Here is a 16,447-nt window from a genome sequence, read left to right as displayed (position 1 = left end):
GAGCCTCTGGCCCGGCCCCACATCTCACCTCCACGCGGGGCTCACAGAGGCTCCTGCCGGCCTGAGCGGCTGGGATGCGGAGGAACCAGCAAAGGCACCCACGTCAGGAAACTGCTGCTCGCCCCAGGCCGGGGGCTTGCTTCTGAGCTGGATACTGGTCCACCAGGGTGGAGAGGAGCTGCTGCAGAAATAGGGTCCCAGGGCAGCCCTAGGCAGCTTGGCCTACTGAGGCACAGAGGGAGATGGAGAAGCCCAGGAAGGGGGAGCATTTTTGTTCAGAGGATGGTGGAGAGGCCTCCCGGGGGCCCTCGGTGTCCCCTTTGTCTTGGTGGGAAGAGCCTGCATTGGGGCATTCTATCGAAAGGTCACTTTTTAGAGCTAACGCTGTGGTGGGGGGAGAGCTTTGCTTCTGCGGTGGCTCGTCTTGGAGAGGAAGGACAGGGGTGAGCATCAGACAGGTGGGGGCCCTCCCTCAACATGGGACAACAGCGGGGGCCCAGGGTGTCTGGGAGAGGGAGTGAGAAGCAGCATGAGGGATGGGGGTCCGGGCCAGTCCAGCAGGGCCTTGGTGTCTGTCACTTGTCTGGCATGGGTTTGTCACCAGCCTGAGATCACACATTTAATGTGGCCATCTGGGGTTCCTGCTGTCCCTTCCTCCTTGGCCCCCAGCCTCTAGCCCTGCCTTCTTCCTGGGGCCCCTCCTGGCTGCTGGGGTTGGGTGCCTGGTCCGTCCTAAACATCTCTGCCATCCCAGGCAGGCAGGTGTCTGAACCCCTAGCTGAGGGTAACAGGCCTAGCCTTGCCCATCCCAGGCAGCTCTGGCCTAGACCAGCCTGCCAGGCCAGCTCCCTGCAAACCCTGGGCAAAGAGGACTTCCCCGCTGGGGACCTGCCTGACCCAGGAAGCTGGCCACTTTCTCCGTTTGTTGGGGGTGGGTGGGGGGTCATGTGCCAGGCTGGCTGGCCCCAGAGTCCTTACCCATGAGTTCCCATAGTGCCCTGGCCACAGGAGCCAGAGGCAGGGGAAGGGACACCTGCCCAACTGGGAGAGGAGCCCAGAGTGGCTGGGGTTCAGCCCCAGGAATCATGAACTTCGGGGTCTACTTATGCCCGCAGTGTGGGGGACCCGACACCTCCCCTGCCAGGTCCGTGTGGAGTTGGCCGGATGTGACCGAGGCACTGGGCTCACGGAAGTGCCTGAGGCTGAGCTGGGCACTGGCCTCACCCCTCTCGAAGCTTCCCCACCCAGGCCCATTCCCTGCCCATGCCAGACCACCTCACCTGCTCACACTGCACCTGCCTGGCCACCCCAGGACCCCCACTCCTTCCCACCAGCCTGGCCTCGGGGCTTCTGGCCCTTCAGGCCCCAGGACTCCCTGGCTCAACCCTGGACCCGTCCTCTGTCCCCCCTGGCTTCACCGTCGCATTTTGCTGCCAGCGCAGGGCACTGAAAAACTGCTGGCACTGCCAAAAACCCTGTGTGCGCTACGACTCCCCAAACATCCCTTTATTTTTATTGTTCTGTTAATTACTGTTTAAACTTTAATAAGTCACTTCGTCAGGAGGGGGGACCTGCCGTGAGCTTTTCTGTGCAAACACGGGCCGGGAGTGACTCGGGTGTAATATAACCCTTTATGCGATGTGGGAATGTTTAGATTGTAACAGAAACTTGTTATTTTAATGACAGTTGGTTGGGGGGGGGATCTGAGCACAGAAAAAAAGGAGGGGTGGGTGCTCCCCTTGCATCCCCACGAAGAGCTTGGGGTGCCCAGGGCTGCTCCCTGGCTTCCACAGCAGAGGGCCCAGGGAGCCATGGGGTGCTTCCCGGGCTGCCCGCTGGTCAGCTCCAGATTGGGCCTGGATGGTGGGGGCAGTTGAGGCCCAGGAGGAAGTTGGGCTTTGCAGGGATGGGAGCAGGAGGCCTGGGGCAGCTCTGGGATCCCCAGGCAGATGTGGGCAGGACCATGTGGGGCCACCCTCCTGGTCCACAGTGCCCCGAAGTTACAGGGCAGGAATCAGTGCTCCCGGACTCCACCCACAGTCGCATGGAGCATTGGAGAGGCCCGTGTGCTCTGCAGCCTGGCCAGACATGCGCCCACAGCATCCCAGCTAGGGCCCCAGAGCCCAGGGCAAGGCAGACGCTGAAAGTGGCGAGCTTTCCGAGGGGCCCAGGTCTCTGGAGTCAGCTTGTCTTACGTGGAAGCTCCCAGGTGCCCCACGGTGGTGCCGGGGCAGGCTGGGGCTCACCCTGGATTCGGGACTGTCCTAGTTGGCTGGTGGGGGCTTGGGCAGGGCATCCCTTGGGTTCCTCTTTGCCTCCATCAGGAGGGGGAGCAGACGGGTGAGGCAGGGTCACCCTGAGATATGGAGGCACTGGTCCTCCTCTCACAAGGCCTTCCATCTCTGGGGCTATCAGGGGCTCATGCCCAGGTAGAGGTGATGGTGGCCAGTGCCCTATAGGAAGAGGCACTTCTGCACCAGAGCGGCTTCTAGAGCAGGGGCATCTGAGAGGGCATCTTGCCCCAGCATTTGCGGGGCCCCTGCAGGTACCTCAGGATACCTTACGGCCTGTTTCCCCGATTTGTCACCATTCAGGCCATCCGTCTGTCCGTCCATCCGCATAGCTGAGCTTCTGCTCTGATCCAGGCACTTGGTGGCAGGGATGACAGAGGCCTGCAGTTGCCCACCAGGGCTACCCTGGTTGGGGTTAGTACGGGCCGTCCAGGGAGGACAGGGAGGGCAAGACCCAGGGTTCCTGGCCTCAGCCTGGTCATGGATGTTCCCATGGAGGCAATGAGGAGACTCTCACTCTCTCTCTGGGCTCTCCTGCCCACCGAGGGTCTACACAGAAGCCATCCCTACCCTCACCCCACCTCCTGCTGGCAGGGCCAGAGGTTCAGGGGCCGGGTTCCCTAGAGCTGGAGGTGGGAGCCCCCCAGATGGTGGCAGCAGTGTGGGCCGCGAATCGCTGAGGTTTTCCTTTTCCGAGCAGCGCGTTTCCCTAAATTGTCTTTGACTGCGTGCATGGGTAATGAAAGTTTATGCCCTTGTTAGAAGGACAGGCGGCCAGTTCCAGTTAGAGCAGGGGCTGTCTCCCTGCCAGCCCCCTCAGCCCCCCTCCCCAGCAGGAGAGAGGCAGCGTGAGCACAAGAGTGCAAGAGAAAGAGAGAGAGAGTGTGTGTGTGTGTGTACGCGCGCTCGTGTGTGCACACAACCTCCCCCTCCGTGGTGGATGAGAAGGCTGTTAGGGGAAGGGAGAGGGGACAGAAAAAAGAAAAAAAAAATTTTCCATATTTGTGTAAGTTGCTTTAAAAGCATTTTATCATGTCATAAAAAAGGGAGAGTACTCTCAGAAATTGATCCTCTCCGCCAGCCCATTGGACAGAAGGACGTTGGGATGTTAATGGCCATCCTGCTCCAGGGTGGCTTATTAAAAAATTTATACATAAATGCTTAAAATTGCATAAATTATTTAAAAAAACCAACAAAGTAAGCAATTTGAATTCCCTCTTTTCCTCCCCTCCGCTTGGTCCCCTTTTTCCAGCCCCTCCGCGGGGCCCTTCCGGTCCCCAGGTGCCCGGTGCCTCAGAGCTTTTCCCCTCTCTCCTTACTCGCCATGCACCCCGACGCCGTCCGCCCTGCCCTCCTCTGGGGCTTCCCCGCCTCACCCACAAATTAATGGAACCACCAGCCCACCACCAAACACTCACAGGCACACGTGCTAATAAAAACACCACTAATAATGCCCCAAATCACAAAATTAAATATTAAGGCCAAAGGAGGCGGACGTGGAACGGAGCCGCCGCCACCGTCGCTGAAGTTGGAGCTGATGAGTGTGTCTCTCGCAGGCGTGGAATGTCACCCACACATCCTGGAGACTGGAGTGGGGAGTTTTATGATGGTTTTTCATTGATTTGTTTCCCCAGCGCAGCTGCCGACCTCTATTGAGGGACAAACATAATCAGCACTGACGCAAATTAGATGGTTATTCGTTTTGAAAATTGACAGAAAAACAATAAAAAAGATGAAATGCTCCCAAATCAATAGATATAATGAAATTCAAATAATCCGAGAGATGAGGTCTCCATGGCAACTGATAATGTGGAAAAGAAAACAATTTAATAAAGGACAGACACACTTTGAAAACAGATTGGGCCCGGGGAGGGGGGCGGGCCGGCGGGCGGAGGGCTGGAGCGCGGGCTGGCGAGTGAAGGATCACTGTCCGTCCCAAGGACACCCGCCATAATTAAGCTAGGCTTTCGGCCCCAGAAAGTGCAGATTCAGGTTTTAATACACAAAATTATTTCAGGAGCAGTGAATCGGAAAGTCGTTTGTAATGACCTTCCTGAGAGGCCCGGGCGCGGGGCATGTTGGAGGCTGGGCGGCCGGGCGGCTGAGTTATGGCATATTTGTGTTTTTATAGTGCGGAGGGGAGGGGGGTGGGGGGGGAGGGGGGAGAAGGTTAAACAGTATTTACAGCTCAGTTGTTTTCAGAGAGGAAAGAGAAATAGAGTTCATGGGGAGATGCGGCGGGCGGGTGAGCCTGGGAGGCCTCTCTGGCAAGCAGGGAGAGGAGGTGGCCAGGGCCGGTCCCCCACCTCGGGCTGCCTTGCCCACATCCGCCTCCTGGACCCAGAGGAGATGCCAGGAGCCGCCTTCCCCACTCCATTCTCTGGCGTGGCGCAGCTCGTGGGGCCGTCTAGGTCTGGGGCCTCTTCTGGGCGGTCTGGGCTACGTGGACACCCGGCCAGCCACACCTGCTCCGGTGGAAAGGCAGGCAGGGTGTTCCTGCCATTGCCCTAGCCTCGCACCGTCCAGCACGCTGCGTGGCAGCCGGTCACCCGTTTAGATGATGCTGCCCCTTCCAAGCCTGGTGCCGCGTCTGGGGTGTGCCCAGCCTCAGGAGTATCGGGTGAGGACCCAAGGCGACATCACGCCCCGCTGCCGTGGCCCACAGCTTATAGCCTCCTGCCTCCTTTTCCAGGCTCCACCCCCCTGCCAAGTGCCCACCTGGGGCTGGGAAAGAGTCCCTGTGGAGCTGGCAGAGGTGCAGGGGGCACAGAGAGGGGAGGGGGCCCATCAGACCCCCTCCACTGCCCTCCAGAGCCACTTGCCCAGAGCAGGGCAGCTCAGGCACCCATAGCCAGCCTGGCCCCGGGGGTCCTAGGCGCCCCCGAAGCCCTCTCCTTCGGGTCTGTCTCTCCTGTCTGTGTTCTGTTACCACGACCACACGCAGCACTCGGATTCCGGCCCGCGCTCTCCGTGTTCACGTGTGCGTATAACGGGATTGTACAAACACAGACGCCTGAGTGTGTGTGCGCGCGCAGGCATGCACGCGGTCTGTGCGCGTTTGCTCAGTGTGTGTGTTTTAAATCTCCCCTGGGTGGTAACTCTCTTTTTTCTCCCCTTCCTGTTCGGCTGTGACCTGGGGGAGATTGATAGCCAGCCTGTGCGGTGGATGCTAACAGTTCCCCTGATTTATAGAGTTACTTACGCTAAGTGAGGCCACTTAGACGCGTCTGGATAGTAAACCTTTTAACTGGACTAAAAAAATCATAATAAATAAATAAACAAAGTGGGGCAAGCTAGGGCCCAGTGGCCGAGCACGCCCCCCAGCCAGGGTGGAGCTGTTGAGGGCCTGGGGACCTGGCAGAACCCCTGGGGAGCCACAGCCATTTCTCCCATAGAACTTGGAGGCCCTTCTGTTTGGAGCTGGGGGTGGAATTGGGTGCAAGAGGGAAGGACGCCTCTCTCAGAGGGGACGGGTCCTGGCTGGGGGAGGGGTCACCGCTGAACGATCAGAGAAGGAACCGTTCAGAGGGAAATGGGCTATGAGGTAGAGGAGGGAGGAGGGGCCGACGCCTGGACCCTTCCTGGCCCTTCCTGGCCTCCAGACCTGCCACTCCTGTGGCACCTGTGATACCCACTGCAGCGATGGCTGTTGTGATGGCTTTGAATGTCCCCTCCCATGTCTGAACGGAGCATCCACGGTGTGGGAACCAGGGCTGCCCGTGTGCCCATGTTGTAGCCTGGAAGGGCACCAGCACAGCACCCCAAAATGGGGCATGTGGCCTGTCCGCTGCAAGTTCGGAGGTGAATGGCAGGGCGGAGGCTCGGCCAATGCCCTCCCTGAGACTCCAGGACGCCTAGGTGGAAGGCCGTGGGGGACACAGGTGGGGTTGAAGGTTATGACCTTGGGCATCTGAGCCCAGTGGGAGTTGGGCTTCAGCGCTGACGGTGGGCAGCGACCAGCCTCGCTGCTTCTGCTTCCTTATGTGGAAGTGACAGGACAGCCGGTCATGTGGGGATCCTGGGGGCATCACCAAGGTGACATCGTAAGGTGCCCAGCACAGAGGAGGCGCTCAGAGGGTGCCAGCTGCTCTATGCCCCCAGGTGCCATGGGCCAAGGCAGCTACCAGAGTGGCCCCGAGCTGCCTGACTGTGGGAAGGCGGGGCCTCAGCCCACCCCCAGCCCACCCCAGGGGACTGGTTTCTGGCCCCTGCCTCCCCACCTCCTGATATACAGTGGGCATTAGGCCGCCCAAAGGGGATACTGCATCCTTAGGAAGAAATATGTCCTCATTTTTCTTAAACACCGTTTCCACTGAGTGAAATGTTTAGAAGGGACGCGCAGGGACAACTTTATTTCCTACCAGGGAGTTCAGAGCCACCAAGCAGAGCCCATAAAGCACCAGAGCCCCAGCGCTGACAGGCAGCCCGGCCCTAAAACACATTACTCACGGGTGGGGAGGGGCTGCCAGGCCTGCCCAGCCCCCTGGGACAGACCCCCTCCACTGTCAAGGCAGGACAAGCAACTCTGAGACCCGGGCCATGGACAGTGGGCACTGGGGCCTCTTCTCATGAACCCAGGATGCCTATGGGAGGGAGCCTGGCCCTGACCAGGTGAGCAGGCCACCCCCGGAGAACAGCGAGATCAGGGGACTGGGGATCCAGGTGCAGCTCCAGGCACCGCCTCTCACCCCGAACTGGCAGGATCCCTGGCCTGCCCCAGCCTGTGGAGGGAGTGAGGAGATTCATGCCGTCATGGGGCCTTCTCCCGAGGCCCTCCCTTCATTCCATTTCTGAAGCCGGCTGATTTGAATATTTATAAATATCAGTAAATTATTTATTGTAGCAATCTGTGCAGCATTTCACCCACCGCAGTTAACACTTTAAGGGGCCCCGTGTTATGGGAATAGGCAGTGAGGGTGAGGAGGGGATGGGGCAAGGGGAAGGGATCCCTGCAGGGTCCCTCATGGGGATGCCCCCGAGTCCCAGCCTTTGGGAGCTCCTGGCCAGGGTGAGCTTGGGCTCCAGGGTGTCTACAGCCCCAGGATCAGCCTCCTCTTTTATGAAATGGGATGGAGACAGTGCCAGCTCCACTGGGCCATCACAAGTCATCCATTAGTGCCCAGAAAGGTGGACGGACAGTCCAGTCCCTGCCCCCTTTCCCCAGCCCTGTGCAGGGTCAGCCCAGCTCCGAGACCTGCTGGGGGACTGTCGCTCATGGCACCCTGAGAGGGAAGGTTCCAAACCTGGGGAGCCGAGGAGGGGCTGAGAGGCCAGCCCGCCCCTGCCCCAGATCTGCCTCCCCTCTGTCCCCTGCCTCTTCCAGGCCAGGGAGCTTTCTCAGCCTTGGAATCTCAAGCCCTGGTGTGGGGCCACATCTGCCTGGTGGCCCTCCCGGGGCCCAGCTGCCTTTTCCCAGGTTCGTGCCAGTCAGGTCTGTGCTTGGCACGGACAGGTGCCCTCTCCCTAACAGCCCGGCCACCTGTCTACAGGGAGCAATCTTGTCCAGGGCCAGAGCTAGCGCAGGGCAGAGCTCGGCCGCGAGCTCACCATCCCTGACCCCAGAGGCTGCGCCATACCCTGGTGCGGTGCCTGAGCCCCTGGGGCCAGAGGCTGGAGGCCAAGAACACCGCCAGCAGAGAGAGTGGGCTCCGGCTGTGTGTGGGTCCCAGGCCCAGCTGAGCCCCCTTTGGCAGCCCCTCCTCTCGCCGCTCTGGTCTCTGGGGAAGCAGAGCAGGATTCCCCTCGCCTTCCCACACCCTGGCCCAAGCCTGCCTCCTGGGCAGTATTGTTCCCAGAGGAAGTGTCCAGTGTAAATAGAGCAGCGGGCAGGCTGGTGGCGGGAAGGAGATGAAAGGCGCAGTGACAGGGCCGGGGACGGATGGCTTCCTTCCATTGAGGCCTGGCCATGGCGTTTATATTTTAGGGAAGAAAGTCAGAGGAATGTTTACATGGACAGGAGTCTGGGGTCAGACCACAGCAGGGTGGGGGGATCGTCTGTGGATCCCAGGGCCCTGGGCCAGAAGGTGGCGGGGAGCTGAGACCTCAGCCCAGACGCACCCCCCTTCCCGCCTCCCAGCCTCGCACGCGCTCACACTTAAGAACCTCAGCCCTGCCTCTGCCTCCTGCCCGTGTGTCCCCAGCCCACACGCCTCCCACCTCCACCCCTGGGACCGGCAGGAGAGGGAGAGGGAGGGCAACATCTGGAAGGCAGGTGGGCTGGGGCAGCATGGCAGCTGGAGGGCAGGTGCCGGGGGCGGGGGGGAGTCGGCAGGAGCAAAGGGGCCTGGGGCTTGGGGCGGGTCCTGGGTGCACAGCTGCACCGCAGCTGGTGGGGGCCCGGGCAGGAGCAGAGCTGGGCGCACTGCCGAGATAGGAAGAAGGTAGGCTGGGCTGGATGGGCCAGAGTGCAGGGAGGCTCCAGGATGGGTGGGGGCCCGGGGAGGGGGTGTCACCAGCAGCAAGTGCAGGCCTGGGAGCTTCTGCTCCCCTCTTCCTTAGGATAAATATTTATAGATTCATTTGCTGTCTGCCATCCACACTTGGCTGCTTACCTCCTGGTAAAAATAGTGCCGGCTCCCCCACTGCCCCCCTTCCCTTCCCCATCCAGGGCAGGGGACAAGAGGACCAGGTGAGGCCCGCTCCCCCGGAGGCCTGTTGGAAGAAACTCTGGCGTCACAGAACCTGCTGGGCAGCTGAGAGGTTGAGCGGAACACTGCGATGCCCCACCTCAGAACCTCAAGAGGGGGCCCTACATCAGTGCCTGGGGTCTTGGGTGTGGGCGGCACAGACTTGGAGATGTGGACGAACCTGGGTAGAGTGGACATTGGCTTGGGCAAGTGGCTAAGGCCCTGAAGCCAGGGTCCCAGGACTGAAAGCCTGGGAGTAGCTGAGAAGACCCTTCTCTGGCAGTGGGTCTGGCTAGAATCACCCTGTCTCATCTGAACCAAGTGAGCCATCCCTACTGGCCACTGGCTACCAGGCGAGGATCTGACTGGGAGTGCCAGTCACTGTGTCTATCAGAGGACAGTTATCTGTGCATACGAGTCAAGTCGACTTCTGGGATGCGGCCCCTGGGGGACCTGGGTACCGCCATTCCTGTCTGAGTAAGCCTCTCATTGGGTTTCCAGGCGTGTGGAACGTTTGCATGGGGGTAATCATTAGAGAGAAGCCCCTTCTGATCACAGAGCCAAGGGGCCCTGCTCCAGGCGTGTGGAACGTTTGCATGGAGGTAATCATTAGAGAGAAGCCCCTTCTGATCACAGAACCAAGGGGCCCTGCCCTCACTTAGCCTTCCCCTCTATATGGAGACTCTGACATCCCCCTTCCTCCAGTGAGGGCCACGGAGAGGCACATTTTGTTGGAGCTCCCTTTACACAGTGAGTGTGAGCTCAGCCCCTGCAGCTGTGGCCACTGCCCTGTCCCCAGCCCCACCACAGGGTCTGGCCACAGACCCTCCCACCACAGGGTCTGGCCCACAGAAGAAGCTCAGTAAAGGGATGGGTGGGCAGACAGTTACACATGTAGGTGCATTCTGTGTGTGTGTGTACACTCTATGCAGAGGGGTGTGTGCATTCTGTGTGTGCATGTGTGCACTCTGCGTGTGTGTGTGCTATCTGCATGTGTGCACTCGGTGCATGTGTGCTCTCTGTGCGTGTGTACATGTGTGTGCATTGTATGTGCACGTGTGTGCATTCTGTGTGCATGTGCACTCTGTGCACTCTGTGTGCATGTGTGTGCATTCTGTGTGTGCACTCTGTGCACTGTGTGTGTGTGCATGTGCACTCTGCACTCTGTGTGCATGTGTGTGCATTCTGTGTGTGCACTCTGTGCACTCTGTGTGTGTGTGCATGTGTGCACTCTGCACATGTGTGCACTCTGTGTGTGCACTCTGTGTGTGTGTGCATGTGTGCACTCTGCACATGTATGTGTGCACTCTATGTGCACTCTATGCACTCTGTGCGTGTGTGTGCACTCTGCACATGTATGTGTGCACTCTGTGTGTGTGCACTCTGCACATGTATGTGTGCACTCTGTGCGTGTGTGTGTGCACTCTGTGTGTGTGCATGTGTGTGTCTACCCTTGTCAGGCTTTGTGGCAGGTCCCAGTCTGTGTGGTGGCTGGGTGGGCTTGCCATATGCCTCCCAGGACCCTCGATGCCCTACCAGGGATGGAGTTTAGGCTGTGCCGCCTCGAGGGAAGTTGCTGGCTCTCAAGTCACCTTGTTAGGGTTTCTGGCTGTGTGTGTCGGACTGTCTTGTTCAGGGATTAGGTGCTGTTACTGCCAGTTCAGGGCTTTCCACGAGGGATCTAAGCGGTCCCACCCTGCTCCAGCTGGAACTCCTGGGGACTGGGAAGCAGACTGACCAGGACTTCCAGGGCTGCAGGGGCTGGCCAAGGATGGGAAGCAAGTCCTAAGACAGGGACAAGTGGCCCTAGGAAGGGCCATGAGGAACTCCGCTTGGATGGCTCTGACTGACCTGGGGAAGCGAATGGCACAGGAAATGCCCAGAGTGGCCTCGAGGGGGCTGGCAAGGACTGGAGAAGACCCTGAGGCCGGGAGGAGACTGAGGAACAGGGAGACCTTCGGAGGGTCCTTCCGGAGGGTCCTGAGAAAAGGAGACCACGGGAGGAAAGGAGATCTCTGCTCTCTGCTGAGTGGGGTTGGAGTCAGGCAGGGCCCAGGGACCTGGCCTGGCAGAGGAACCGCCAGGGACTGATGTGCTCAGGTGGGAAGTGCCAGCCGACTGCTACCAGGGCAGTGAGGCAAGAGGCTGGCACAGGCTGGTCCCTGGCTCTCTGTGACTCCTCCCAGGGACGTGTGGTGGGGCAGGATGCTCCCAAGTGGAACCGGCCATCAGCAATGCCACGCTGTCCCTCGCCAGCCTGGCTGCGTGGCCGGCTCCTTAACCTGCCGGGGGAGACAGACACGTGCCAGGCCATCTCAGGACAGTTTGATGGAACTGTGGTTGGTGGGGGAGGCCTGCGGCTTGTGGGATACAGGGCTGTTTGGGAGGGCGGGTTGTGCTTGGCCTTGCCTACCTCTGACCTCTGCGCCCTCCTCCATCCCTGCAGCTGAGGGCACCCGGTGCACGGACCCGCCTGCAGGGAAGACCGCCATGGCGGCCAAGCGCAAGGGCGGCCTGAAGCTGAATGCCATCTGCGCCAAGCTGAGCCGTCAGGTGGTGGTGGAGAAGCGAGCCGAGGCCAGCTCCCACGCCGAGGGCAGCCCACCACGACCCCGGGACCAAGAGCGCAGTGGCCCTGAGTCTGGGGCAGCCCGGGCCCCCCGAAGCGAAGAAGATAAGAGGCGGGCGGTGATCGAGAAGTGGGTGAACGGGGAGTACAGCGAGGAGCCGGCACCCACACCCGTGTTGGGGCGGATTGCCCGAGAGGGCCTGGAGCTGCCACCCGAGGGTGTCTACATGGTGCAGCCCCAGGGGTGCAGCGATGAGGAAGACCATGCAGAGGAGCCCTCCAAGGACAGCAGTGCCCTTGAGGAGAAGGATTCAGATGGGGCAGCCTCCAAGGAGGACAGCGGCCCCAGCACCAAGCAGGCTCCAGGTGGGTACCTGGCCTTTGAAGGGAGGCTGAAGTCCGGAACAGGGAGGACAGCAGGGAAGGGGCAGTGTGTCTGACAAGCACACCCAACTCCTCACTCCTGCTCCAAATACGGGCCCCTCATCCCACCCAGTGAGGACTCCTGGGGTGGGAGAGACTAGGACAGGGAGGGGTACCCCACTGAGAAGGGAAGGGCTGGAGCTGCCCCATGCACAGGGGGTCTTCGAGAAACCACAGGCAGAGGGATGGTCAGGGCTGGACAAGTGGGGAGGGAGGGAGGGATGGACAGACAGGATAGATGGCTGGACAGATGTTGGGTAGGTGACTCTTCACACACACCTGTGAGGCCTGAGCTTACCGGGCACAGTACCTGGCACAAGAGGGGCACAGTGGTCAACAGCGTGAGCTCCACAGGCCTGCTGTCTGCGCGTTCTGCTACTCGGAGCTTTCTCAGAAGAGCCCAGGACAAGCTTTGTTCTCCCGCCACTCTCCTCGGCCTCCTCTTCCTTCCCTACACCTCTGTGCCCAGCCCTCCCAGCAGGACATCTCAGGGCCACCCAGATCACGGCTCAGCCAGTGTATCCTCTTACAGCCAGCTGCCCTGGCCACCCGCGGTCCCCTGGCTGACCTCTCTCCCGCAAGGCACCGAGGCCCTGCTTTGCTGGTGTCTCCGTGCCCTGGGGGTCCAGAGCATCCCTGCGCTCCTTCTGCTCCAGGGGAGGTTCCTGTAGGCAAGGGGGTCTCCAGGACCACAGCCCCAGAATCTGGGCCTTCTCTTTGCCCCCAGCCTCCTTCCCAGTTGTGGCTGGTGCCCTGCGCCTCCCCTGCCCGCTCCCCGAGCCCTTCCCCTGCAGTGAGGGGCACATCTCCTCCCAGTGCGGGGAGCCCTGCGCAGCCACATAATTATGCATATAAGATATAAACAGAGCTGTTTAATTATCCTTCGCCACATCAGTGACAGAGTAATTAACAAACATTGCAAGATCAATGAGGAAAAGTGTGACCTTCAGTTTCCTCTGATAGGAAAAGCCCTTGCCGTCGCCAGACGCAAGGTGATTGTGCTGGGCGCAGAGAGGAGAGGAGGAGCGGGACGCGACAAGGGCCTCCGTCCCCTCCACACCCCACCCAGGCCAGCTCTGCCCGCAGCTGATCCAGAGCGGGGTAGGCCTCAGCCCCTGCCTCTTTCCTCCAGGAGAGTGGAGAGCAGCGGGCAGAAGTGGGCCTGGAACTGCCAGTGGCCTTGGGGACCCAGGCCTTGCCCCCTCAGCCGGACACTGGGACTGCTTGCTCGCCCTGAGTGCTGGAGGAGAGAGACAGCAGAGCCCCAGCTGCCCCCGTGGGCTTGGCCCCCAGGCCGCCACCTCTGGGCCTGGGCTCGAGCACATAGGCCTTTGGGCTGCCCCAGGGACCCCTGCCTGGTCCCCTCCCTGCGCAAGCTGCTTGCCCTTGGAAGCCTCTGCTTCTCTGCCATATATAGCGAGGGCTCAGCTGCCTCCAGCTATTTTTAGCCCCTTTCCCTGGTCCCTGAGCCACTGAATCCGGCAGCCAGAGCCCACTCCTCCCGAGCTGGGCCCCCCGACCCTGCATAGCGTGAGGTCAGGACAGCGGCTGACCTGCCAGCCCCACCCCAGGGAAACTGTTGGTTTCTTGGGTCCCTCTGTGCACCCTGAGTGCCAGGTGGCTGCCTGTGACTGTCCTCTCCTCCCCTAGCCAGGTCCCACGCCCTCCCAGGAGCCCACAGCCTCTCCTTCCATATCCCACCAGGCGTCTTCCCCTGCCCAGGTCCAGCCCTGCCCCTTCCAGAGATACCATCCCAGGTATCTCTGAGGATCGCAGGCCTGGCAGGTTTGCCTGGAGAAGACACCCCCACCACGCCTTCCCTCAGCTGTGTGGTCAGCCCAGGGTCCTGCTGCCCCGAGTGTGCCCACGTGGCTGACTTGCACATGAGCAGAGAGAGCACAGTGTCCCTGGGGCTGTCAGGTCTCAGTCTCTCGGGTGCACCCAACCCCCATGCAGGGCATGGCACACGGGAGGCATGTAGCATGCAGGCAGTGAAGGGGCAAGTGTGCGTGTGCACTGGGGTCATGCCTTGGCTGTGGGGTGGGGTGTGTGCAGAAGAACAGCTCAGAATTAACCTGGGACCACCTTCTCCCTCATTCCCGGAGACCTGGGCAGGGTACTGGGGAGATTTGAGGGGTTGCGTATCTGTGTGTGTGCAGAGGCGGGAAGGTGGCTAGGGATGGGAGCTGGTGAGCTGGAGTGTGAGTGCAAGTGTGTGTGAGGTGTGTGTGTTGTGTCTGAGTGTGAGTCTGTATGAGTGTGTGTATGTGTGTTGTGTCTGCGTGTGTTTTATGTGAGAGTCTGCATGTGACTGTGTGTGGGTGAGCAAGTGCATGAGTTCTATGTGACTGCATGTCTGGGTGTGTATGATTGCATGTGTGTGTTGTGTGTGATTATGAGCACATGATTGTGGGTGTGTAGTATGTGAAAATTCATGTGTGTTGTGATTGTGTGCATGTGACTGTGTGGGTTTATGTGACGGTTTAAGTGTGTGCATGTGACTGTGCATGTGTGTGACAATGCATGTGTGTGATGTGATTGTATCACATGTGGGTGTGGGAATATGAGAATCTACATGTGTGTTGTATGCGATTGTATGCACATGTGGGTGTGGGAGTATGAGAATCTGCATGTGTGTTGTATGTGATTGTGAGCACATGTGGGTGTGGGAGTATGAGAATCTGCATGTGTGTTGTATGTGATTGTATGCACATGTGGGTGTGGGAGTATGAGAATCTGCATGTGTGTTGTATGTGATTGTGAGCACATGTGGGTGTGGGAGTATGAGAATCTGCATGTGTGTTGTATGTGATTGTATGCACATGTGGGTGTGGGAGTATGAGAATCTGCATGTGTGTTGTATGTGATTGTGAGCACATGTGGGTGTGGGAGTATGAGAATCTACATGTGTGTTGTATGTGATTGTATGCACATGTGGGTGTGGGAGTATGAGAATCTGCATGTGTGTTGTATGTGATTGTATGCACATGTGGGTGTGGGAGTATGAGAATCTACATGTGTGTTGTATGTGATTGTGAGCACATGTGGGTGTGGGAGTATGAGAATCTGCATGTGTGTTGTATGTGATTGTGAGCACATGTGGGTGTGGGAGTATGAGAATCTGCATGTGTGTTGTATGTGATTGTGAGCACATGTGGGTGTGGGAGTATGAGAATCTACATGTGTGTTGTATGTGATTGTATGCACATGTGGGTGTGGGAGTATGAGAATCTACATGTGTGTTGTATGTGATTGTTAGCACATGTGGGTGTGGGAGTATGAGAATCTGCATGTGTGTTGTATGTGATTGTATGCACATGTGGGTGTGGGAGTATGAGAATCTACATGTGTGTTGTATGTGATTGTGAGCACATGTGGATGTGGGAGTATGAGAATCTGCATGTGTGTTGTATGTGATTGTGAGCATGTGGGTGTGGGAGTATGAGAATCTGCATGTGTGTTGTATGTGATTGTGAGCATGTGGGTGTGGGAGTATGAGAATCTACATGTGTGTTGTATGTGATTGTATGCACATGTGGGTGTGGGAGTATGAGAATCTGCATGTGTGTTGTATGTGATTGTGAGCACATGTGAGTGTGGGAGTATGAGAATCTACATGTGTGTTGTATGTGATTGTATGCACATGTGGGTGTGGGAGTATGAGAATCTGCATGTGTGTTGTATGTGATTGTATGCACATGTGGGTGTGGGAGTATGAGAATCTACATGTGTGTTGTATGTGATTGTTAGCACATGTGGGTGTGGGAGTATGAGAATCTGCATGTGTGTTGTATGCGATTGTATGCACATGTGGGTGTGGGAGTATGAGAATCTGCATGTGTGTTGTATGTGATTGTGAGCACATGTGGGTGTGGGAGTATGAGAATCTACATGTGTGTTGTATGTGTGAGCACATGTGGGTGTGGGAGTATGAGAATCTGCATGTGTGTTGTATGTGATTGTGAGCACATGTGGGTGTGGGAGTATGAGAATCTACATGTGTGTTGTATGTGTGAGCACATGTGGGTGTGGGAGTATGAGAATCTACATGTGTGTTGTATGTGATTGTGAGCATGTAACTGTGGGTGTGGGTATGAGAATGCATGTGTGTGTTGTGTACATGATGGCATGTGTGTGCATGTGACTGGGTGTGTGAGAATGCATGTGGGTGTTGTGTATGTGATGGCATGTGTGTACATGTGACTGGGTGAGAATGCATGTAGGCGTTGCATGTGATTGTGTGATGTGACTGTGTGTGTGTGTGCATGTGGCTGGGTGTGTGAGAATGTGTGTGTTGTGTGTGTGTGCATGTGACTGTGTGGGTGTGTTATATGTGATTGTGCGCATGTGCCCGTGTGGGTGTGTGTATTATATGTGATTGTGTGCATGTGCCCGTGTGGGTGAGAGTTGTGAGAATGCATGTGTGTGTTGGATGTGATTGTGTGATGTGACTGTGTGGGTGTGGTATATGTGTGTGCATGTGACTGGGTGAGAGTATGAGAATGCATGTGTGTGTTGGATGTGATTGTGTGATGTGA

General features: G+C 58.3%; 1 protein-coding gene across 5 annotated transcripts in view; it reads left to right on the top strand.

The window, feature by feature from the left end:
* CASZ1 (castor zinc finger 1) overlaps window positions 1-16,447 on the top strand; it is a 161,847-nt gene that overhangs the window by 122,904 nt on the left and 22,496 nt on the right. For all 5 annotated transcript variants that reach the window (XM_064363254.1, XM_064363255.1, XM_064363256.1 and 2 more), the window contains one exon: window positions 11,364-11,852. In XM_064363254.1, coding sequence (XP_064219324.1) covers window positions 11,364-11,852 — 489 coding nt within the window. The remainder of the gene's footprint in view (window positions 1-11,363; window positions 11,853-16,447) is intronic.

This window comes from Aotus nancymaae, unplaced genomic scaffold (assembly GCF_030222135.1).
Source record: "Aotus nancymaae isolate 86718 unplaced genomic scaffold, 86718_ANA_hifiasm-v0.15.2.pri h1tg000053l, whole genome shotgun sequence".
In the NCBI taxonomy this organism is placed as follows: domain Eukaryota; kingdom Metazoa; phylum Chordata; class Mammalia; order Primates; family Aotidae; genus Aotus; species Aotus nancymaae.
This window is presented reverse-complemented; position numbering and strand designations above follow the sequence as displayed.